A 26910-nucleotide genomic window follows, 5' to 3' on the forward strand; every position below is an offset into this window, starting at 1 on the left:
TTACTAAACATATGTATGTATATAAAACCGTCCAATAAATTCTTAGCTTGACCCTTTTGCGTACGAATCACAAATACGAGAGGAATCTTCCACACAAGAATGCTTACGGATTGTAGTACTCTCAATAAATCGTTAAGTTATACCCACAAATTATACGAAGTATGTCCGTAATCCAATAAGCGTTTTTCTTATTCAGGATAACATTATTATTGATTTATTATTTTGTTTCTAAGGTATATGTACAAGTTACTAACAGAACTAGAGCGAGCATGGTGCCAGAGTGCAAACGCTAGCAGCGGTGAAGCAAGTGGGGGATCCTCCAGGGACGAGGAACGCTGGCTCGCAGAGTGCTTCGGAGAATTCGTTGAGAGGGCGCTGCATCAACTGCGAGTACATAGGGACTTGTACCCGGTGTTGCATCACCTTAGTCTAAACAAGTATGCTTTAATTGGTTTTTACAACTTTTTCTATTACCTAATTAATAAAAAAATAATAATTTTTCAGGCCCGTAGCGGGCTGAAATTCATGCAGGTTTTTAATCATAAGTTTAATATAGACTCGGCTGAAATTTTAATATTAATATCAAAATCTTGTGTTCACAAGAAAAGCTGATATTGCGAGAATATTTTTCCAAAAAGTTAGAATATTATAATATATCTACATTTTATTTTATATAAATTGTTTGAATAGATTTTATTCTATTACCAAGTTTTCACAAATCAAACTTTATTTTAATAAAGACTCTTTTGCATATAATTTAAGTGCTATAAATATAATAAAAAAATCTTTATTTGAAGTAATATTTTGAGTGGTTTTTATTTACGTAATTACTAAGTTTTGATAAATGTCAAAATGTTTTAATTATAGTAGCTCTTCTAAGTAGTGTCTCGGAACTTCGTAATTTATTAAACCTTATTTCACAGGTTGGAATTTCTTTTGCGATGTTTGAGCCATTTGTCACAAATGAAAGCTTTTTGGAGGTGTTGCCCCTTTAATAAAGAGATCAGGTAAATAATTTGTGTGAAAATATTTTCTAATGTTCGTTTACACTAATTTACTTATTTAAACAGTCAAACCAAACAAAACAAAACAAAATTAGGACAGCCAAATTTGTTTAAAGCATTTTTGTTTAAAACATTTCAGTAATTTTTTTAGAAATAAAATTAATATGTCCCCTTCTCTCACAATGTCCGGATCTCATATTGTAATGCGATTTACTTTTACAGTTATTTTCATAAAATTTAAGGTCTCTGGGTTTTGGTTTTATATTCGTCCATGAATTACAAATACCTAGCCGGCAGTTATTCACAATGGATCCTGTCCCTAGATTAGACTGCCTGAATACCTATAACATTGCAGTATTGAAGTTAAGGGTTATTAAGTGGTAAAATGAAATATTCACTTTTATAATCAACTAACTTTTACTTGACTTTTACCTCACTTTTAGCTGCAGTTTTCGCAAATCCCATAGGAACTATTGTTTGTACCGAGATAAAAAGGTCTAAACCCTTTGTTCTTCTCCAGACTCTTAGTTACAAATCCGCAAATATGAAGATTGGTTAAGTAAATAACGCGTGAACAGACTATAAACAAAGAAATAAACTTACTTTCACATTAATTATATTAGTTAAGACTGGCGACACGGTCTCATTTTACACGGTGTATTTTGAAGAAATTTTTGTATGTTTATAACCGTTCATGAATTAATTGCCTAAAGAGCAGAGTAAAATGTACCAAAATTCATTGCGTATTCATTGCATCACCACATTTTACCATTTGAGGTAAAAATGCTGCAAATTATTTCAAACACAACATTTTTTCAGATTTAAATTTGAATAACGTCATAACATCTTTTACCACGGTTCCGTCAGAACAATTTTTATCAAAGTATTTTAACATTTCAGCCCACGGAAGGGCGATCAAAGTGAAATTTGTAATAGCATCTTTTAAAACGCGTACAAGCTTCGTATTAAATTTATTTGAAAGCCTAAAATGACAGCATTTAGAGGTTCTATTTTTCTTTTTAAATTAAAAATGTGAGATTCTTTACGTAGACTGCGGGTTCTTTTAAAATTAAATATTAATAACATACGTAAAACAATCATTAATATTTATTATTAGCTGGTATGACTATATAAATAAAATAATAAATAAATAAATATAAATATATACGGGACAAATTACACTGATTGAATTAGCCTCGAAGTAAGTTCGAAACTTGTGTTACGAGTTACTAACTCAACGATACTATATTTTATAATAAATATTTATATAGATAAACATCCAAGACCCAGGCCAATCAGAAAAAGTTCTTTTCTCATCATGCCCTGACCGGGATTCGAACCCGGGACCTCCGGTGTCGCAGACAAGCGTACTACCGCTGAGCCACAGAGGCCGTCATATATATGTGCGCCGCTGTATAAATTTTATGTTATACAATTCATGTCATATAAGCAAACGTATATATTTCATAATTAATATATAATTTTTTTAACTTATTTGTAATATTTTAATACATAACACACATTGAAAAAAGTCCAGATTATTCACTACGCATATTTTGTTTTAGAATGGAAATAATGGGTTCTTTACGGAAAGGCACAGCAGAATGGTACGAAGCTCTGTGCGCTCAAGACACAGAATCAGAACGCGGGGAAGACCTTGTCAACCTGATCACACTCGTGCAGATCGACCTACAGCAGGGGCTCACCTACTACCACCCATTGTTTGAAACGTAAGTTATGTTTTTATAACCAACATCATCTAAATCGGTAATTTGTGTCAAAAGTTTATAAAAATTACCATAGAAATTAGTTTCTTGTCCTTTTGCATGAAATATTATGGGTACTAACATTAAACATAAAGTATAACCTTATATAATATAATTTAGGCTGGTTCGCTGGTCGAACGGCTAAATAGCGTGTCCCCCAAACGCCACAGGTTCAAATTCTACATCGACCATGTACCAGTAACAATTTTGACGTATGTATATTACCGGGACTAACACTAGGAGGAAGAAGAAGAAATATAATTAATCGTATTTATTATTTGACGAAATATTTGTATTGAAATAATTGGTTTTACATTCACTCATGTTTTTTAATGTAGACAATGTGCATTCGTTCACGCTTTAGATTTAAGAGATCTATATTTGTAAATTGACGTCCGGTGAAAATGCTGCAGTGTAGTTTGTTCCGCCGCTTCTTCTACACATGCGCTTCGGAAGCGGTAGTAGTTATAATTAGACTTATGTGATGTGACATCAATAAGTGATACCTTGTATCCAATTTTGAAAATAAATCTATTCTATTCTTTTAAATACTAAACTAACTTTAACATAAAAACAGTTATTTTAATCTACTAAGTATAGAACGGGTACTCCTTGCATCACAAAGAAAATTCCATTTCAAATAACATGGAGTAAGCCATTCAATTAGAATGGGGAATGTACTTCCACGCAATCATATCAACACCGAATGAATAAGAATCGGAGACACATTTAGAAACAAATTGCGAGCCCATCTCCCTCACAATGGAGTTACAAGGCGGAAAGTCCTCGGGTAGCTGGAAATTCGTGATTTGTTTACATGTTACCATTAGATTCTAAAGGTTTAGTTATCTGATTTGTTTAATAATACATTTGTACGTTTTAGGACTAACAACGTCCCTTACTTCAGCGTCGTGTTCACACAAATTGATAAAATGGTAAGTATTTTTAAATAATTTGTAACTTATTTTTTTTTTCATCTTTTTGTGATTGCATATACTACTTGCGATATATGGATATAATTTTGAAAGTGAATATCTTGGGTGAAGTGAATTTCACTTACGTGAATATTGTATAAGTTGTTGGTTCGGTACAGTACCTACCTATTTTCTGTTACACAATCTTGTAGAGTAGGATTTCTTACATTAATTTCACACATGAATGACGACAGCTGGTGACAGAGGCTGGAGACATTAGGTAGGTTCTACATGTTTTACATAAAATAAATCGGTAGTCCTGTATTTTTATTATGCGTATGCATACGCATGTTGCCAATATGCTCAAATAGAAATATTTGCACATTTTGAACTATGTAACAATTTATTCAAATTCGATATATGCAAAAGGATTTAACCTGTTGAAAACAACTTGCTATATACTTACTTATACTATTAACTAAAACTTATACTGTAAACGAGCTTTTGATGGAAGGGATTATGAAATATCAGTTTATTCGGTTTTCCTATTTTGCAAGTTTATACAATTTTGGTTTAAACGTTCGTACGACCCAATCTCAACTGGCTAAGTCCAGGGGGTTTTAAATTGATAACACATTTAGCTTTTCCCCCCGAAGGTATCGGAGGACGTGAGACACTGTGTCGAGCAGTGGGTGGCGGAAGGATGGTGTGGGGTTGCAGAGGAAGAAGCATACGACGAGCTTGGGAACGGAGGTTCGATTTATATTTTCGAATTTCAAGGACAGGTTTTGTTTAAATTTGAAAATGAAAATTTGTGTAAAAGCGGCATTAACGTACGTACGTTGTTAACCTATTCTTTGAAAAAACTTTTAAGGCTGAACCTGGTAGCTAAGTAAAAAATATAAAAATTTGTGTTTAATTGTGTGAGTAAAATCTCTTTTTATTTCTATAGTCTTAGGAGTAAAATACTTAATTTTCGCGTTAATACATAACTAATAAAATAAAATTCACAACGTATTTTTCGTCACATCATAAGTTGTACTAAACATTATGAAATCACTTGTACCTCTTTAAAAATCACTTTACCTTTTGTGAGTATCTTGCTACTTATCGTTTAATAGGGAATCAATGATTCACATTATATGCAACCTAATGTAAACTGTATTTCCTCATAGTGTGCGTAGTGACAGCGAAGACTCTTCCCTTCGAAGTATTGTCGGCTGTGCGCGAACTGTGTGCGGCCGCCGTGCCCGCGCCGCTGCCGCACGCCGCGCACGAAGCGCCGCCGCAGTTGCTTGACGCTTACACGTAAGCAACACTTTTAGCTCATTGTCTATGATATCAACATTGACGCTGCAGTTCGAAGTATTGTCGGCTGCGCGCGAGTTTGGCGCTGCCTCATTGACGCTTACATTTTAGATTTTATTACATGTCTATTATTAAGAAAATTGTTCGAAAGTTAAAAAATATACCTTTTCTTAAATAAGCCACTTATCAAAAAAATATTTGTATTAAAGATTGCATATTCATTTATTTAAACTTTATGCACGTTAAATGTACAACAGGTGAACGTTATGCCACAAGGCATTCTCTGCTAGTCGAACCTTTGAAGCAAACCGAGATGGATGTACGTGTGGTGCGATAACTGTAAAAGAAATTATAAATGTTATGTTATACTTACCCAAAATACAGGACCGGTTTTTAACCAGTCAAGGAAAAAGTTGCTTTGAAGGTAAAGACTTATTTACTTTAAATACCTACCTACGTAAAATAAATAAACTTCATGATGTTACATGATGTTAAATCCTAAATGAAGTAAACAAGCCCCAGCTCCGAGAAGTTTTGTGTTCGTTAAAACACCGCAAACGACTGCGAGGTCACAAGGCGGTGTTCGCTTCCACAGTAAGACGCCAATTAGTTCACTTAATTAGCCAGTAAAGCATGAGTGAGCTTTGTTGGCTAAATATATAACTTACTGTTCTCGAGATAGCTTAGCCTTAACCTTCACCCGAACATATTTTAAACATATTTTCTGTACTTGTTGTAAACCTAAATGGCTGAATTGTTTGATTATTTTTGGTCTGAGGTATATACATAATATTTTTAAGAGCAATGGTCACATACGTTAAGACCTTTAACAAATATTGCTACTCGCATACCACCAACATGAATTGTTAGTTGTATATGAAGCATTTATATGCTTTACTGAATAAGTGTTGACTTTATTGACATTACAAAACCATTTCTCGGAACTTACGCTTAGAATATTCTACTATTGTTTACTACCACGTACCACACAAATTGTATTCTATTAGGAAGGCATACTAGCCTAAAAGTAAACTATACTTACTTCAATCAAATAAACTATAACATGTTACGATGTTGTACTGCTTTTGAATGAAATAGTACAACAAAGTATACACAAACGAAAAAGAAGCAAAGCAAACAAAAGTAACACACTTACCTACTTTTGTTTTAGTACCGAGAAATAAAGTTCTCAGACATATCCAAATAACGTGATTAAAAAGTATCGAGTCACATGCTGTTTAATTTCTGCTTTTCGATCGTGAGTTCTTTCTTTATCAAAAATATTTCGAATATTTCTTGAGGCATTTTTATTATACTAGAGTAAGCCCACGGCCCCGCCCGCGTTAAAGGAGTAATCCCGCTTGTTTCTATTCTTGTGGAAATTAGGGAAAATCCTTTCTTAGCGGATGCCTGCATTCTATCCAAATTTCAGCGCGATCGGTCTGATAGTTTGTGCTGTGCGTTAATGATCAATCAGCGTAAACCTTTGCGTTTAAAATATATATAGATAGGGTGGTTTTGATTTGATAATAGATAAATTTGATATTAGGTCAGCTGGTTTATTGTTTACTATGTGATATATACTAGGTTATATTACACATTCACTACACACATGCGAACAAATTGTACTCGTACATGCTATTAAATATTTTTTATTAAATATAAGCACTTTTTGCTTATATTTTATAAATAAATGTTAATTATTAAGCAGACGCGGACAGCGTCATTTTATAAATATACAGTTGCGTACAGAACTATTATTAATACTTATTATAATTGAGTTATTTTACTTGCCACTTCGCTCACAGAATTGAGCATTTTCCTCTTGTGGAAATGACATTCCGTCTTACAGTTAAAGTGTTCGCAGGTGGTTCGAGCCCCTGATCGATCGGTGGCTGGCTGTAACCAAGACTATGGCGCTGCAGAGGGTCCGCGCAGCTGTCGAATTAGGTATGATTCTTGTTTCTGTTCATTTTTGACCGACTTCTGAAAACGTATAATCGAATTGAGAACCTCTTCCTTTTTTGTAGTCGGTTTAAAAGGAAGTTATATATTTCACCGTATTTTTTTTATGTAAGTATGTTACGGCATATCTCTGGTATTTATAATCCGACTTGAATTTTTTTTTTGCATTTTATAGTGGCCGTGTAGTCCCATAGAAATTTGGGAAGGTCTGGTCATAAATATGGATGATATTCCAGGGAACTCCTTAAAAATCAACAGAATAAGCTTTGCAGTTAATATGTAAATAATGGCGTATATGGCAAAGGCGAAGGAAGGGCAAGAAGAAGGAATGACCATTATACGCATTTATCTATCACAGTGACTAGTAAAAACCAATACAGTCAAGCAGCGTTTACTTGAATAATTTAGAATTTTTTCTGAAACTTCATAATATCATGACTAGAAGCTTTCATTGTGATACGATAAAACAAGTTGGAAGTTAAATTTAATTTAGTTATATAGAATGTTGCAACTTGCAATTTCTGAAATAACGAAGTCCGAAACACAAAGGGCAGCGAGCGCAGGTTTATTTTGTAGTTATTCCCGCACAATCGAAACTTTCTGAGCGGGAAGCGCCGTGCTACTTGTACCTACATATGTATATTCATACATTATCCTGTAACCGGACACTTAATTATGAACATGTAATACCGACGACTAGTATTTAATAATTACATATCTTTGTATTAATAACTAATATTGAATACGTTCCTACTTCTAAACTGTGAACTTTTGTAAATGCGGCAGCTGCGGCAGATTAGCAATTGCTATAAAAAGTACGCCTCATTTCCTAACTTATAAAATACGACATTGATAGATATCAACGCATCGCGCAAACCTAACAAGTAGGTTCCTATGTGCGCAAAATTTTCACCAAGTTTTCATGGTGAAGCCAGAGGCGTACTCTTATTTTAAATATTGTTTAATTACAATTTGTAGTATTTTGTACTCAATCATGTTATAAAATAATCAACACGATATATTTTTATAATTAATACCAAGTAACAACCGTATCCAAAGTGTTGAGGCACGCAAGCTACTTATAATTCAGACAACCATCAAACTTAAGTTGCACCATTTCCGAATCAAACCACAGTGAGAAAGCAAGCCCCTGAAAGAATTTTCTGCCATCGCCAGAGTAATGTATGACGAAGCAGGTTATAATAAGAGTCATTTTTCAAATGAATGGGTACAATTTGTTGAGAGGGCAAAAGGCGAAGGTTCACGCCCGCGCTCGGCGCCCACCCATTTAGATAAGTATCGAAATCTAAACTGTGCCACCACACGAAAGCTTTTATTGGCTTCAGACAATTATAAGATTGCTTGGAAATTATTCGTGTACGCGTTAATTTCCGATCAAAGATAAAACGTATCCACAACCAACAACTGTATGTGTCAAATTCACTTTTTTACTATAACTTTCGTGGCAGCCTTGAATAATGAACCCATTTGGGTACGTGGGAATTATTAATGAGTGTCTTTAAGAATCTGTGTTCAAAATGTATATATATGCCTTAACATACATACATATAAGTACTGTAATCACATTGCAGGTTGATTAAAATTTTGTTCATAATAAATATTTAACACTTACCCTAAAGCGTAAAGGGATAATGAATGTAATATTACTAACATTCTTAAAAAACATAAATATTTTCTTTTGGAGATGACCATTCCCATAGAAATCTGAATGATACTCATCTATATTATTTTTATTCTGATTCGATTATCTAACTGTCATAATTTAATATATTCTCCGCATATATTATTCGGTATTTTTTAATATGCAGATCGTGCCGTAGAAGGAGAGCATCTTGTGAAGCACAGCACGTCTTCCGTGGACACGGCTGCTTGGTAAGTTACTTTACATGCCAAGACGGCACTAATTTTAAGTAGACAAACTTCGCAAAATTATGTAAGTGCGCTGTAATAAACTAAAAACAAGAACGTGACAATATTAAGTTCGAACTTTCATAATAAGTGTGTCAAAACTTAGATGATATGCTGTGAAGACTAAGGTGCATATAAAATCAATTTAATTACAAGATGATTGTATTAAAATTGAAAAAAATAACCTCGATAAACACAACCATGAGAACAGTTCTCTTAGCTTTCACAAAATGTGCATGAGGTCTTGGAATTTAATTTTCTCGAGTAAAGCTCTCCTGTGTAACTGTAAACACGAAAGTTATTGTACCAGACATGACGTCAGGATTTTCATTTCGGAGTTTAAATTTAAAGCTAGAATAGACATGATAATTAACTTTATTTTTGCGCTCATGAATGCTGTTACTTTTATAAGAATTTTTAATTCATAATATGTTCTTTATTTAATCAACAAATTGATACCGTAACTAATAAAATTTATCTTCGCAGCTTATACCACATGCGGTTGGTATGGCGCGCCATCGGCGGCGCCGAGGAGGGTTCCTTTGGCGGCGGGCTGCGGTTGCTAGAGGCGGCCTGCGCCACCGCGCTGCACTATGCCGATTTGATACACGGCGCTTTAGCCGACCAGGGGTATTACGAAAATCATGGTGAGTAGATTTTCATTAGGGATTTGGCATAATATCCAGAATATAAATTGAACCCGAGTACCATAGCATGCTACCTCGAACTCTTCTTCCATCTGGGAGGACGAGGAAGAGCAAAAAACTGATAAGATTTTTTACCCAAATCAGGTATCATTTCTTCTACATATTTTCATATCTCTAATTAACCTCGTATTTTGCTCAGTTCTGGTTCAGCCACTACGCTAGTATAACATGGTTTTGTACGCCGCAGCATTATCGCAGCGTATACAGAATACGGTGACTGCACCAGCAAAATATCTCAGCCCTTAATATTTAAATTTATTTTATGCAGTCTATGCATTAGAGATCATCAAGGTATCTATTTCTTTGGCGTGAATAAAAACATTTTGTTGAGCAATAAAAAAACGCGTTTACGTAAAATTATTATAATAATACGATTTTGCGTAGACGTGTTTTTTTATTGCAAACGCTCTATAATACTGACTGGACTGATATACTTTTAAAAACATTATAGCATAAAAATAAAAACCAAATGCTAATACTTTTCACCGAAGTCACCTCCAAACGTTACCAAGAGCGTTACATAATGTGTATAGACACAAGTTCTTTGCGAATAAAAATATGTACAAGGGTCGAAATTGCCGAAAAGGTCGCTGTATCCCTCGTAATCCTTCTACGGCTCTCCTAAAGTGTTTCCGTTGAGGCAACCGTGCTTTATTACGGAAATTGTTCTTTCATTCCCCGTTTCAGGTCGCATATTTGATATAATTCGTGTTATATTTCTGTTTCTAATAATATTTTTTTTCTAGCAAATACTCATAAAGTGTTTTTACGAGTAACAGCTGGAATTAATTTTATATACAAAAAGGTTCGTCTTTGGCCTGAAACTCTATCTAAAGGTATTATGAATAAAGATTTGGCAATATCTGATAACTTAATAATTTTAGGTACTATACATACATGTACTGTATGTGTATATATGTACATACAATTAAAAACTAGATATTTGGCTGCAATTTCATATATTTTTTAAGGCTCATGGAACAGTTTAAATGTACTAATAGGTGCTTGTTTATTCCACCTATTGCCGAATCTTTTAAATTTGTGCGATCACATAAGACCGCATGGTAGGAATTTATTTAGGTCTTCTGTGTTTATTTTTATTTATAATACTTTCACGCCCACGCGTGACCTTTTTACAAGCTTTTATTTTTTTACGTTAATACGTTCTGTATTATTGGGCACAGGTCAAAACAAAACAACAGAGGAAATATGCACGATCGTGAATAACTTAGAATACGTGCGACGATCGCTCGCCGAGTACGACGACGAACACATGTAAGTACTGGCTTATCTGTGAACCGTGAGAGATCCCGCTCGAACGTGAAAATATCCCTGTTTATTCAACACGTACACGCTGAAATAGCTCGTATCACTTGGAAATAAAGGGCGGCGATGCGTGAATCAAATCATAGACGCATGACCCGAAACGATTGATAGAAATGACTGCCTCAGTACACATTGAATTTATTTATTTCTGTCTATAAATAAAAATGGAAAAGATTTCTAAGATTGTATTTATTTAAAAAATTAATTTTAAAATATAATAAATATAATAAATTCAATTGATAAGTAACGAGTGCCTCACTACACTTTGAATTTACTTAATTCTATCTAAAAATAAGAGACTGTAAGACGTCTGACGATTAATATATTTTTACAATTGTTTGTCATAAATTTTAAATAACTCAAACCTAAAGTATATGACTAGAAAATTATTGCCTTGCTACACAAATAATTCATACATTTTCGTCTAAAATGAAGTCGTAAACTCCTCGAAGCATGTACTTGTTTTCTAACTTTTGTTCTTAAAGTTTGCACACAAACTTAAGGATGTGAACTAACAATAGTAGATGTGAAGTTGGGCGAGTTTCTCTGCCTTGGGATTAACACGAGAAGTTTTGACAGGCGGAGCATTCGTTGGCAAACTGCTTATGATAGTATAGATATTGACTGCAAACACGTGCGCGGTGACATGCCAAGGACTATTATTTGATCGCTACATAGTCGCTCTCCGCGCCTTTCCCTGTCTGTATGTGTGCTTAGATCTTTAAAACAACACAACGGATTTTGATGCAGTTTTTTAAAAGATAGAGTGTTTCAAAAGAAAGGTTTATGCGAAGCCGGGGCGCATCGCTAGTATTAATATAATTTTTGAGGCCAGTGTTGAAAGTATTTTCAAATAGTATGTCTCAATCCATATATTTTCAGAAGAAAATAAATGTAAGTAGCAAGTTATTTTTACAATATTATAAAAATATATATTATTGCCAATAGTTGCAGCAGAATGTTTCAATAGCAATGTTAGTACATAATCAACGTTATTCGATTAACTTGCAGTTGAAAAAATAAGTAGTTATGTCAGAATTGTGACAAGTGAAATGATATTGGAATTGTCTCTTCCTATCTCTCTGGGAAAGAGGCGTGATTTTAAACAGAAATAGTTATAAGTACGTCTTTACTTTTATTTTTATCAATACTATAGTAGTTGATACCAATAAATCGACAATGTGTACACACCTGCTGAATCTCTGAATTACGTTTGTAATGAATCGTGACCTATGTTTATCCTCTCAACAGTGAATAGGAAGGAAAAGCTTATGATAACTTTGAAAACAGTCATTAGTAAATGGCCGAGGTGGAATTTGAATCAGTGCCTTTTTGCGCATCACGCATTTTAACAGGGCACATTACCGATTCGACCACCGGCGCTCTTGTCTGTCCTATGTTTAGTATATGATTTGGCTACTATCTTTGATGTTGACAGCTAAAATAACAATACGTTATGATGGTAGAGAGAGAGTAAAGAATGGCCTATATATGTGGGTTGGTTTCGTAAAATAAATACAAATAATTCACGTCTCATACGCAGCTAAGAAATTTTATCGCATATTTAACTTTCTTTTTCTTTTTTGTAAAGTACTATTTCGGTCGTTCAAAGAGTGGTCTTAGTGTTAATCACATAGTCGTGTGCCCCGAGCCGGTCACGTACTTAATTCTAGCAAAACGTAAACGTTTATTGGTCTGTCGGCGAGAACAACAATGCTCTGTGCTAATCCTTTAAATTACCTACATACGATAATACGCTTTATTGCGCCAATTAAGCTTAATAATTACACCGCGGAGTAATGAAGTTAAACTTACAAAGGCTATGTATATTAAAATTTAATAAGATTGAACAAATTTTCTCATATAATACATTTATGGAAAATAAATAAATCCTTTTCGCCTTCCCATAAAAATCGTTGAATAGATTGCTTGCCATTTGCCTATTGCTACAGGTTTAGTTACTTTTACTACAGTTCTACTTAGCTTGAATGAAATTTATAGAAATATGGCCGCCTTTTGTTCTTATAAGTCTCTGCTTATGATGTTGTAGATATACTCGTACTTATTTTGCTTTCGCGGGAAAATTTGTTACCACATAATTTGAAGTAGGAAAAATTGAATTCGGAGTCCTGAAATTCATTATATTTAGAACAAGACTATACTATTTTACAAGACTAGAACTGTGGATAATTTACACCAAACATTCATATCTTAATTATGTACTTAATGCGGAACAGTGCAAACGACGACAATGCCCGGCAACTGGTCCGCGGCGCGCTGGGCACGCTGGACGCGCGGGCGACCCGCGCGGCGGCGCCACTCGCAGCGCGCGCCCGACCACCGCTTAGAAAAGCCGTCTTCCACCTAGCTTGGTCTCCGGACACGCTGCCTACTCCCCAGGTAATAAGTTAATCTTCGTTTTATGATTTACTGGAAAATAGGTTTACAATGGGACGACAAGAAACATATTTTTATTGCGATGTTATACAATTAATTTACTTTTTTACATAGAGGAAAAATTTCAGGTTCTTAATTTTTTCAGGCCATTACTCCTCTACTGGAGTTTCTAGATCAACACCTATCATCGCTCAATACGTGGTTGCTGCCACGTGCGTTCACCCGCGCGCTTGGTGGCTGTTGGAGCGCGGTGCTGAAAGAGGTATCTGCTCAAGCCGACGCAGGAGGCGCCGAGAGACCAAGGGTCTACCACCACAGGCTTCGAGAAGCCCTGGATCTGTTAGCAGAGTTCTTCCACGCTGAAGGAAAAGGTTATAAAAATTACGGTTTTAAATATTGCTTCACACGTGGCTAATGCCGCGAGCGTGCAGTGCTCGGTAAATTTCTTGAAGCACGCTGCTGGAAAATACAACTTAAAATAATTATTCTTTGCTCATCAGTCAACAAGTAATATACTAAGGTTAGTTAAATAGGGATGCTCCATGATATCTTAGAATTTATTCTCGGCATATCCAGTATAAAAAATATAACTAATTATCAAGTTTTCGGAAGTTGTAATTCACAGTACCGACTCGCAAAGTCCATAATGGATGATCCAATTAAAGTTTCTGATTTATATCGCTACGAGAATTTAAACAGGTACTTCGATCGCGACTAAGTTAACATTGACTTACTTATTAAGAGGAAATTGTCTATCTAATTGTTCAGAAGTTATCTTTAGCGTTTCGAGGTTACTCGGAATATCTGGGAACTAATCGCCTACCCTACATGATGTGATGTTTTTGCAGACAAATTTGCGCGTTTGATGAGAACTTGGTAATTTGTGAAAAGTCATCCTAATTTAAGTTGTACAGCTTTTGGGTTTATCTGTAATCTCTCTCTTGTTTGCGCGTGGGCCGGGTGCGCTCCACCTTGATTTTCATACAAGTTCGCCATGCTTATTGTTTTGTTGATTCAGTTTATCTGTAAATGATGGACAGTATTTTTGTAAAAAATATAAGTACCTAACGTCTAATAATTTGAATACCTAAAGAGTGTATACCTTTAAAGTTTGGGTAATTGTTTGAGAATCCAATAATGCAAAGTATAAGTTAAAGAAATCTTACGTTAGACGCATTTGAGGTGCTTTCGAAGATCGTAGTCCGATGTTAGGAATCTAATAAACTTTTTTACTTTTTACTTTGCTTTTCCAAAGAACGGCTTAGGGCGCAACCAGGAACACGCAATAATATACTATAGAATTATTATAGATAGAATTAGAGAAAAAGAGTTGTAGTACATTTGAGCTAAGAACTTTTTAGTGCTCGAAATTTCATATAGAAAACTAAATAATACGAGTAGTTGTAATATTCCGATTTCTATAAAGCTCCAACTAAACAATGCTTTGTAGGTTTATATCTTTCAGCCTATATGACTTAGTGGTCATTCTCTTTTTGATTGTTGGCTACCATACAATTGATCGTTACATTAGTGTAAGAATAACACAAGAAAAAAATATGTTGTTTTGTAAGACTTAGACTACCTAACTTGGATTGCTTAAAGAAATGTTTAATTTAAAAGATATTAATTAGGATTGCCGATGTCGGACGTGCACAACAGTGAGTGGGTCCGCGTGGAACAAAGGATGCAGTTCCACCAGGCTCCCACTGAGGAATTGTTGGAGTTGTGGCTTGCTGACAGACTCGCTGAACAAGTCCGAACCCCACTCCCATCGCCTTACGGGTCTATTCTAGTCAGGTAGGTACCTATTAACACGTTTGTAGCCCGTATGTGTGCTATATGATTCTTATAGCTTTATCGAACATGAACCCCTTCTTGCCATAAAGCTATGACCCTCCCCGATCACCCTACGGGTCCAGTCAGGCATATTACGTCGGAAGTTCGTGTCATAGTTTTTGTCACTTTTAAAATAGTAATGTCGAGAGAGCAACGAGGTTCACCTGGTACTATAACCACAATTCCAGTACACAGGCATACACGGAGTCGCTCCGTACTAACACTCCTCAAATATCGTATGATCAATAGAAATGCAATAAATTGATGTAGTGCGTTCTATAATCTAGGATTAACTTGGAACATGTCTACGACAACTACTCAAAAAAATATTGTATCATGTCGTAATGTTAGCAACGTCAGTAAAGGGCACGGCATAATATTATTGTGTATTTTATCGTATCTATAGACAAGTGCTGTTATTCATTTCATGTTATTCATCATTACATTTTTAATTTATTTCATCAACGAGAACAAAGCGTATTGTGCACGTATATTGAAAACTAGCTATTGTTCGATGTTCCGATACCCCCATATTATGAGAGTTTTGATGAATACATACCGAATTTTATTTTCTAGTTCTGGCTATATTACGTACTAGCGGCCCGCCCCGGCTTCGCACGGGTGGACATATTTTTGTGTTTTATATTTTGAAATTTATTTCAAAACAAATTTATGCCTATGTCACTTTTAAAGGTCTATTCTATATCTGTGCCAAATTTTATCAAAATCGGACCAGTAGTTTTTGAGTTTATTCCACACAAACATACAAAAATACAAATCTTTCCTCTTTATTATTAGTGTGGATTATTATCGTATTATACATTCATACATACATATACATATACATATGATCACGTCTATATCCCTTGCGGGGTAGACAGAGCCAACAGTCTTGAAAAGACTGAATGGCCACGTTCAGCTATTTATACATTCATATTATATGAAAATAATATAATGGAACTGAACTGGATCGAGGAAACTGGCTGGCCCACTTTTTCATAGCTTTTCAATCCGATCATTTTGAAACGGGTAGCTAAAGTCAGTCGGTACAATGGGCTCGCGGAAGCGTGAACCAAATCGGATGAACGTAATAAAATTGCATTTTCTCGCTAGCTGTTACTTTTTGCTATAAAAACGACAAACAAACACCGGTGCGGAACACTGAACAGGTGCGAGTGCATTCGACGCTCCTATGACACTATATCTCCATAGAGCAGCGTTAAAAAAATAGTATTCTTGAGAATTTTCCCAAGTATATTTTCCTTATTATACTTCCTAAGATATGAGACGATTTTTTTTACCACTATTTATTAATTGTGATTATATTGTTCAAGTAATGGTGATACACTTGTATGTAATAAAGTTTTTATTTTTGTTTCGAAGTGTACAGTCGAATGCAGATAAACTAGAACATACGTTTTTATAGTTCTTATCATACATGTGTCCACAGAGTGTACTTCAATCACGACTCGTTGTGCGTGGAAGTGCTTTCTGCGCGCGATGTGATTCCTTTGGACCCGAACGGGCTCAGCGACCCGTTCGTAGTTCTAGAGCTGTTGCCAAAGCGACTATTCCCAAAGGCGCACGAACAAAGCACTAATGTCCAAAAGGTAAAGTGTATTAATATATTACACCCTTAAGTTATTGATCGGTATTCCATGTAATAATTAGTAACTATGGTATATTAATATCAAGAAAATCGTCGTCGTCACATTATCATTTTACAATGTAGGTATTCTGATAGACAACAAAAAGATCAAACAACTGTTGTTCTTATATACCACTCAAATTTTCATAGTAAATTTTATATGCAATGGGACTAATTGAAATTTATAGATACAATCAATTTATTGTCAACTTGAGTTCCCACTTTCCATAAAAAGAGGCACCATTTTATAAATATTGAAGCACAATATAATAGAGGCCGAAAATATTGCACATGCATTATTCGCTTCAGATTTTTAAGAATTTTAAACAAATTGCTTATTATATTGTCTATAATATTTAAAAAAGCCACCAGGTAGTTTGTTTTAATCGTCGATAATGAACGGTCATTTTGGCTTTAAACATGATATATAGGTAAAAGTAGTAGTAGTAATATAGGCAGTAGTAAGGTTCTTATCTGATCATACCTTTGTCCATTATTGCTAATGGAATCTCCACCATGCATCAACACCTGTCCGATGTTATCAACAGATAACAGTTTTATCTGTAGCTGACTCACGAAAACAATATTCAAAGTTGATTAAAAGCCATGACTTTATTTAATGTCACAGGGCATATTATCTCAAACTGCTTCTACATAACCCTGAAGGGTTATTTTTACTATAATGCAAACCAAATAAAGTATGCGTTATTTCAGGTAATATTCTACCCGTGTACCAAATTTCACCAAATTCTTTCAGTAAATTTTGCGTAAAAGAGTAATAATCATACATCCACACATCCTTGCAAACATTAAATAATAATATAAGAATTTGAAAGTAGTGTTTCCTGAGTACATACAAAAACTTTTCGCTTTTTAGTCGGAGTTATTTGGGCACTATGCAGTAAGCACCTAATTCATTCTTGATGAAATAACCATTTTATTCATAATTTAATTATGTGGGGTCCGAGTAGTTATTGCCACAAACAAAGATTATCGGTAGTATTTGTCAAGTCATTGTTCATCGAAACCTGGCAATATGCAATTCACACTTAACATTGATAAAATTATGCATGGACCTTCGCTTCCGTTGTAATTTCCAGAAAAAGTAGCCTATATGTCTTAACTTTGCATTTGCATAGTCACTAGATTTTAAATGGCAATGTTTAAAATTGTAATAGAAAACGCTAAATCCCATATGGGATGAATGCTTCGAGTTTGCCGTGTCACTCGAGGCATGCCGGTCCGGCCAAGCAGCTTTATCGCTGTCGGTGTGGGACCGCGACGTGCTGACGGCGGACGACTTCGCGGGCGAGGCGTTCGTGTCCCTCTCCCGCGTGCCCGGCGTCAACAGCCACGCGCCGCCCGACCCGCTGCGCCCGCTAGAGTTGCCGCTCATGCAGCTACATGACCGCAGTGAGTGTTTATAAATTATTAATATGTAAACCATATAGGTACCTGAACACACTCTAAACCATGGGAGAAGCGTTAACCTTACACGCGATGAATGACCTTGCTTTGTAAGTAAGTCAAAACTCAGAGATTATTTGAATAAGATCAAGTATTTTTTGTGTCTTGCGAGGCTATCAAATCAAAATTTGAATAAGATCAAGTATTTTTTGTGTCTTGCGAGGCTATCAAATCAAAAATTCTACGCATTAATATCTAGTAGCAAATCTCGTAGAACATCTACGATACATTCGTAGATGTTCTACGAGGCTATGTCAACGTAGCGTACCTGTTTTATTGGACAAGAAAAAGTAAACCATAAATCTATGTGTTCTTCGATAATATTTTTGTATCAAACCACTTAAGTAGATTGGCAGTTGTTAATTTTAAACTACTAAGCGTGTAGTGATGTCACTAAAATAAAACAAAACCGAAAAGAATATAATAAGATTTCATATTCAGAACAAAACTATTAAACCTATAGTACCTTGTTTTCCTAATTTAGCATCAGAAACAATAGCGGATTTTATAAATAAATAAATAAATATATAATAAATATATACGGGACAAATTACACTGATTGAGTTAGCCTCGAAGTAAGTTCGAAACTTGTGTTACGAGATACTAACTCAACGATACTATATTTTATAATAAATACTTATATAGATAAACATCCAAGACCCAGGACAATCAGAAAAAGTTCTTTTCTCATCATGCCTTGACCGGGATTCGAACCCGGGACCTCCGGTGTCACAGACAAGCGTACTACCGCTGAGCCACAGAGGCCGTCAAAATTTTTATCAAAGTATCAACGTTCTAACTTGTCGAAAAGTTGTCTTTGTCCAGCCACCGTGATGATTAATAATGCTCAAATAATATAAATTGTCTGATAATAACCCGTCCAAATACTTGAACATCTCTGTTAATGAACAGCCAAACTGAGTAATTACATCGGCCAAAGTGTAAAACGGTAATATAAAGTCCGATTTATGCCAGTAATTTTGACCTAATAGTGGTTTCCATGTAATGGGTCTGTAAGTCACTCAGTTCCTTCGCTCAATGAACAAAGATATTCCGGTCAAAGTAAATTTAGTTTGAGTGCATTTTACAAGCACCCGTTGTGATCGCTGGAAGTAAACGAAAATAGCTTCATTTTATGTAGGTACTTTTGTATAGAACATTTTCTGTAATTATCAAGTTTACGGACTTGCTTGCAAATTATTTTTAAATTTACAGATCATCCTATTCTACAAATACTGGAATCCCGGACAACAGATAAACTTGCCATGGAATTCGTTAAAAAACAAAAGCTTCGATTCGCTGAGCAGTAAATAAATTATATAAGCTACCAAAAAAATATGTACATCTACTCGTATTACTTTCATTTAAGTTCCGATTGTTATTTCAATTCACGCACAACGTCCATTAAACGTCGACAATATTCTTATTAAATTATAAAAGCATATTAACGAAAAGCTTGATATTTTTTAAAATGGAAATTAATTTATTTTATTATTGTTGATATGTACCTATTTATTATATTAAGATATATAATGTCACGACAGTATTATTGTAAAAAGTACGGTGTACTTCAAAGACTGTATTTCTTCTATTTACGAGAGAATATAAATATTGTGAACGTCTACTTTCAAATATTTTATACATGTATGTATAGTTAGTACGCACCCTCGGAGCTTATGTCCCTAGTCTTAGTCTCTATTAGAAATCCCGACCAAGTACTTTAAGGCCACGTGTTTCATACCAAATCTTGCATTTATACGCGAAAATACTTTAATACCCTTACGATTGTAAACCATTTATGCACGCTGCACAATTGCTTTAATAAAAAGATAATATTTAAAATATAAAACATTATAAAGGTTTGTACAATAAAAAAATATCGCTATGACTCCTTCCCACGAAAACATAACTGGGACGAACGTCAAAATAAGGATGTTATATAATCGTCAAAATAAGGATGTAATAAAGAAACATACCTTGTTCATAAAAACATTGAAACAAAATTTGTGCTCAATGAAATATAAGTTAATTCTACACTTTATAATTTGCTATTTCACTTTTAATCCAAAACTTGAGATTTAATTAAAAACGGTTTGTTATTGATAATATTTTGTGTGAGTAATTTGAAAAGCGTATGTATCGATTGCGTTTTAAAGTTTAAATTGCCGGTGGTGTGTTTCTATATCGAGTTTCATTTCATGAAATTGCTTAGTTGCAGCGTCGATAAATAAATACAGTATTTACTCCACATACTTGTACTGCACCCTCTCTAGATATAAAAATTAATAAACCTATAGCTATGAGCTTCTATTTCCTATTTGATAATGTATGTACCTATTTCACTATTTATATTTTGTCACATTAAGTATACAGCTTTTGTGATTCTTATATTGCGCTTCAAAACGAGCTTGGTATTCAACATCAGTATCTTTCCGTCACATTTATATTATACATTGTCTTTGATGACTGATTTTCATTGTTAGTTTAAACTTATACATTTTATAACTTTACGTGAAAATTTTCACTGTGTATACAAGTATATAAATGTAGATGAAATTGTATTGATGTTTATAATAATATACCTATTAATAATGAGTGAATATATTGTACTTATTGAAAGTAAGATGTAACATAATCTTAAATAAATGTTATACTATATTGAATGGTTAATAAGATCGTATAAGAAAATCAATATAAATTAATATATAGACTTTAATACAAAATATATATTCATTAATTTAGAAAAATCTGCGTAACATACACGTTTAAATGAAATTATATTCTTCCAAATGAAATTATTGATTTTATCTTGTAAAGCGTGTTATGTATAAACTTACAAGCTATAAAGCCTTCTTCCACGATTCTATCCATATCAATGGGTATTTATGATATCTGGTCATATCACTAGAAATTATAAAAACTACTACTGTGAATGTTTGAATTCTACACCGTTTCTGCTATATATAAGTATTAAATCAATTTTGACTGATTTACTTGCACTCGTCTAGACTATTATACAAAATTCTTATTTGTTACGGTTCTGGATCACAAAACCAGTAAATATATCTTTTGGCAAAACAAGACCATTCCAAAAGTCAATTATTTAAAAAATAGGCTTTACAAAAATTCTTTTTCAAAAAACAAGTTGTTATATTTTGGAACCTATTGCTTATTATTAAAAAATTTATACAAAGAAATTATATTTATACAAATTATACTTAAATTGAATATTAATCTGAATGGAAGGCATTTAAAAATAAACTTACAAATCAAAGTGTTTCAATATCATAATAATGTAACAATCGAGAGAAAGATTACCCTTGAGACTACTATACAGTGAAGCAAAATAAAAGCTTTCGTATCAAATAACTTTAAAGTAGCTATTGTACCCCCTAAGTACTTTTTATTAAATATGTGTGATATTATATGGAATCCATTTTAATATACCTATTGACTGTGCCCGTAGTTTTCCCGTATAACTACTAAATAGATTGAATTATTAATCAGTGTCTGAATAATTTACAGATAGATACTAGATAAAATGGATGTTATTAATATACTATTATTGACACTTGTGTTCCTGGCTTTAATAAATTCTATGACATTACAATGCATTTTATTTTCCTTACCTTATAAGTACGACGATTCACCATTAATTATTTTGTGGGACAATTTTGTTTAACCAAATTGCATTATCAGCTGTTCAAAGCTTGAGACCCGCTGTGTCAGTATTAAAAAATAATAATTTACAAGCAATGAACATTTTAACAAAATTAACCAGTTCACTGAATGATTAACACCAACTCACATAGGTGTTTTATGCACTATTCAAAGCATTAATTTATCGATACATATAATAAAACAGTAAAAATATTTTGTCTGTACATTTATTATTTTTGACTGAAATGGATAGAGGGACACTTAGAATGAATAATAGAAAGCTAAAATATATATTTTTAATTTTTTGTCCGTCTGTCTGCCTGTATGTATGATCACGATTATCTCCGAAAGTACTAAACCGATTTACTTAAAACTTTCACGAATTGATTTGTTTTAACTCAGAAAAACATTTAAAGTTTGTTTTATCAAAATCGGTTCGCTAAATAAAAGTTATCGTCATTTGAATGAACTCAAGGCATGAGTTTGCCTGCAAATAAGTTACGAAATTTAAAATTCAAAGTCATTAATCATTTGACAACAGCATTATACCTAATAACATCTATACTAATATTATAAAGCTGAAGAGTTTGTTTGTTTGTTTGTACGCGCTAATCTCAGGAACTACTGGTTCGTATTGAATAATTATTTTTGCTTTGAATAGACCATTTATCGAGGAAAACTTTAGGCTATCACGCTGCAACTATAAGGAGCAAAGAAATAATGGAATATGTAAAAAAACGGGGAAAATTATTTATCCTTGAGGGCTTCAATGATGCCCAAAATAACTATTCCACGCGGACAAAGTCGCGGGCATAGCTAGTATACAATATACATACTAAGTCAGAAGGAAAACATGACTGATAACGTTTAGCCGAAACTAATGAGCCGAAATTAAATAGGCTTATGCCTTAAGGAAGTCCAGCGAGCAATTTTTGAAGTTGCTGCACGAATGGGAATTGACTAGATTTAGGATCCGCGCGAGGTGGGCTGCTGACATATTATTAGATACTATAGTGATGATACTCATTAAAGTATTGTTCTCATATTGTATTCCTTGGAGGCATTTAAGGATAATGACGGTTCCTGACTGCTTGTCTCTGCGACAAGGTGGCCCTTCAGGATTGATCAGGATTATACTGGTAAGATTTCGTAATTTGATGACATGCTTCGATTCTTTAAGCACTTGTATCACAAAAATCAAACTCAACAAAACCGAACCTAATTTTGTGCTTATTGTATTAAAAAATTGTGATTCATATCGAAAACTTATTCAATGATTTGATTGAATTCGCTATTCCTGGCAACATATTACTTGCAGACATAGTTTTAGAAACTCCATAGGATCGATCTTGATGAAGTTAAACAATTGCCCTCATCCGACCGTCGTAGTTAAGCGATTGACATCACTTGCCTCGTAAGGCAACTTCTCACTTATATAATGTTTGATATAACTGTTTATCTAATAGAATGTGGTCCTAGATTCGAAAAAGCAATTTTAGCTATATTTCCTACACTGCTGATAGATAGCACTTAATAGAAGTTCAATAGTTGAGTTTGGCATTGTTGACTATTTCACTACAAATGTATGAAAAACTTTAATATTAGATATGTTAATGCCAACTTTAATATCATACTTTGTCACTAAATTAATCACAACCAAATAGAAATTAAATGAATCTTTATCAGGCAAAATTCCCACCATCCAAAAACGAAGAACAGCGGTTTTCTGCTTCACTCAGTAACTCACTTCAGATAAATGTAAGTATTTTACCTAAGTATATTTATTTTTACTTCTGCATGAATACATGTAAAATGAAGTTGGGTGTATTTTTATGCAAATACTAGCTTTTGCCCGCGGCTTCGCCTACGTTAATTTCGCTTCCATAAAAAGATTGCTTAGATTAAGAGCCTTGCATTGACATAAACTAATATTATGCAAAAAAATAGATGTGCCTACGTGAGTGCGTGTTTGAGGATGCTATTCAATCATGCAAATTCAACTGGATAGATTTTGATGAAACTTACGTACACGGGAAGAATAATGCCTGGAATAGAACATAACTTATTTTTCCTACAAAAGCAAAGTCCCGGGGGCGCAGTTGTTAAAAAACGAATAAATTCTAAAGACAAAAAAAGGTAAGTATAATAATGGAAGTAAGTACTGGCGAAACTAAAATTACTTAATTAAAACTTAATTAATCAAAAATTTTGCCGGCGGCTACAATCGTGTTATTTCTTAAATTCTCATGAGGCGCCATCTCGTATCGGGTGGTCAAAAAATAAATACCTAAACCACGGGAACTAAATCAATAAACAAAGCATAATGAATTAAATCAATAAAATGCTATTTTTTTAATCATTATCATCATTTTTCATTATAATAAACATAAGAATTAATTATTTATGGTGCCGTGTGGTTCCCGGCACCAACACAAAAAAGAATAGGACCACTCCAGCTCTTTTCCATGGATGTCGTAAAAGGCGACTAAGGGATAGGCTTACAAACTTGGGATTCTTTTTTAGGCGTTGGGTTAGCAACCTGTCACTATTTGAATCTCAATTCTATCATTAAGCCAAATAGCTGAACGTGGCCATTCAGCCTTTTTAAGACTGTTGGCTCTGTCTACCCCGCAAGGGATATAGACGTGACCATATGTATGTATGTATGTATAATTATTTATAGCTTTTTATATCGATTCAAATCAAAAATGACGAAGTTCCATACAAACTTGCACCCCCTATTTCATCCCCTTGGGATAGAATTTCAGGATAAAAAGTAGCCTATATTCTAATCCAGGTTACTAACTATATCTGTGCCGAATTTCGTTCAGATCCGTTCGGTAGATTTTGCGTGATGCGCGTACAAACATACAGACAGACAGACGGACAGACAGACAGACAGACAGACAGACAAAAATTCTAAAAAAATTGTTTTGGCTTCTATTGACCCTAAAAAGACCCCTTATAATTTTTTTTCTTAAATATCTTCAATGTACAGACAAAGTTGAGTTACAGTTTTATTATATGTATGGATAAGCTAGAAATTTTACTCTAAAGGAAATTCATTTTGCAAATTTATACTTGCAACTTGTTTCCGCAAACCTCAACCGCGTGAAGAGCGTTATCTAAATTGCGCAGGCTGAGTGGTGGCAGGCAATGGCCGTCAAGAGTCCTAGCCTTTGGACGGAGTGCTCACAGTTTGGAAGCCCTAATGAGGTTTAAATATATGAGTGTCCTATCTTTATATACTAATATAACTATTTAGATATGTAAAACATTTGCATTTGGTTTAGTTACTGACTGGTAGGCAAGAACAGCAGAAAGTTCTTGGGAAGCGTAGGGAAACACTAAGAAAGAAAAAGTATTTTTTTACATGGGTGATGTTGCATGGATCTTATCTAGTATTAAAAAGAGATAAATAAAATCGTGTTTCTTAAACAAAGATGCGGAAAATATGGAAAACATGTTGCCCCTACTTCGTTGATTAAAGTCAATAAGTCAATAATATATTTTTGTTTAAATACCTTTACTACAAAAACAAAAGAAATATTCAATAGTGAAAATGTTTTTAGTAGTATAAGAAACCTTTTATGCCATAGTAAAAGTTTTATAAGATTTAACAACAAGAGAATATAAATATGATCGTATATTTTTACACAAAGCTTTTACCTAGAATAGAAAGGGTAGGACATAGAACTAGACGGCACAGATTAATCCTATTATCAAACTTCCCCCGCTGGAATATAAAGCAATCTGGTGCTGTAGATACGTTGCTAGGTAGGTAGATAGGTATAACTCAATATTCTTTGAGTTGAGGCTGAGACTTGGGAGAAAAGAATTATCATGCACGATCTTATAAACCTGGTCATTTTTTACGCTAAGTATCTACTTATTTCTTTATTAAAATTATTTCTTGGTTTTTGAGAATTTGTTTGTTAATCAGCAATGGTATTAATTACACATTGTTACACGAATAAACTAGTGAATATTGGACTAAGTCATACCTCGATTTTCACCTTTTGAAAAGGACCACTAGCACGCTAGTCAACTACGGTTTCAAACTAAGTCGAACGAAGGCTTTGTATATTTACACAGTTAGGAACAAAGACGATGTAGGTATTCTCCCTTTTCTTATTTTAACCTATCAGTATACTCGTATACCTTATTCATAATTTTCTAACAGAATTAATAATTACCCAGCGCCTTCCGTCTATTTTTATTACGAGATTTAATTTTGAAGTTTATCTACTTACAAGTTCGTGAAGAAACAACGTGAAACATTAGTCTTCATTGGCGTCTTGAGGAGTGATCATATTTCTTTAAGAAATTTCCACGTAATCGAATGCTTGCTTAGGAGCCGAGGCAGAAACAACTTGCTGCGGGTGTCAAGTTTCTTTAAATAAATACGAACTTGAGAAATAACTCCACAAATTACCAAGGTACGAATAAGTGTCAGTTCAATGACAATACAGTATACAATGAGTCATTATAATATGTTGTTGCCAATTACACACAAAACGTACGATCGCGTTCATATCTGCAGTCATAGTTTTAAAATTCTTACGGGTTAAAATAGCGTGCACTGTGGTTCCAGTAGATACACACACACATGCATATTTAAAAAGAATAAATATTCCATCAAATGAATACGGTCTTTAATACCAATGATTACTAAGTAAAACAGTTTATTATTCTATGACATATAACAAAACAAAACAGAAAGAGACGGTAATCAACGATGGCCGAACTGGGCCCGATAATTGTCGATCGAGATATCGTCGTCTCTCATTATTTGCATAAGATTTGCCTATAGAGGGAAGCCTGCGACTGCCAGACTTATGTCAATTCGATAAGGTTGAAAGTTTGTCTGCACACGTCCCTAACATAGGTAGTGGTTCCTTTGAAAGTTAGTGGGTAGCAATTTTATTACTTCGTGTGAGCAAGTGAGATCTAAGATATATTAAATCATCTCGCTTGCTCACA

The 26910-nt window shown here is 34.0% G+C and overlaps 1 protein-coding gene and 1 long non-coding RNA gene across 2 annotated transcripts in view; one reads left to right on the plus strand and one right to left on the minus strand.

Moving 5' to 3' along the window:
- The window catches only part of LOC106134881 (BAI1-associated protein 3), a 57312-nt gene extending 35451 nt beyond the window's left edge, over positions 1-21861 (plus strand). Inside the window, exons 10-25 of the mRNA XM_060946460.1 lie at positions 234-437; positions 924-1007; positions 2570-2734; positions 3654-3705; positions 4341-4437; positions 4860-4992; positions 6860-6942; positions 8787-8850; positions 9373-9533; positions 10778-10868; positions 13157-13319; positions 13462-13687; positions 14948-15113; positions 16603-16762; positions 17979-18213; positions 19483-21861. Of these exons, the coding sequence (XP_060802443.1) occupies positions 234-437; positions 924-1007; positions 2570-2734; positions 3654-3705; positions 4341-4437; positions 4860-4992; positions 6860-6942; positions 8787-8850; positions 9373-9533; positions 10778-10868; positions 13157-13319; positions 13462-13687; positions 14948-15113; positions 16603-16762; positions 17979-18213; positions 19483-19577 (2179 nt within the window). The 3' untranslated portion in view covers positions 19578-21861. The remainder of the gene's footprint in view (positions 1-233; positions 438-923; positions 1008-2569; positions 2735-3653; positions 3706-4340; positions 4438-4859; positions 4993-6859; positions 6943-8786; positions 8851-9372; positions 9534-10777; positions 10869-13156; positions 13320-13461; positions 13688-14947; positions 15114-16602; positions 16763-17978; positions 18214-19482) is intronic.
- On the minus strand, positions 13091-26384 carry LOC132902229 (uncharacterized). Its single transcript, XR_009657062.1, has 2 exons — positions 26181-26384; positions 13091-13675 (listed from the first exon to the last, which is right to left on the minus strand). It is a non-coding gene; the product is annotated as an uncharacterized LOC132902229 (long non-coding RNA).
- Between the last annotated feature and the right edge of the window lie 526 nt (positions 26385-26910).

The sequence above is a fragment of the Amyelois transitella genome, chromosome 11 (assembly GCF_032362555.1).
Source record: "Amyelois transitella isolate CPQ chromosome 11, ilAmyTran1.1, whole genome shotgun sequence".
NCBI classification, from domain to species: Eukaryota; Metazoa; Arthropoda; class Insecta; order Lepidoptera; family Pyralidae; genus Amyelois; species Amyelois transitella.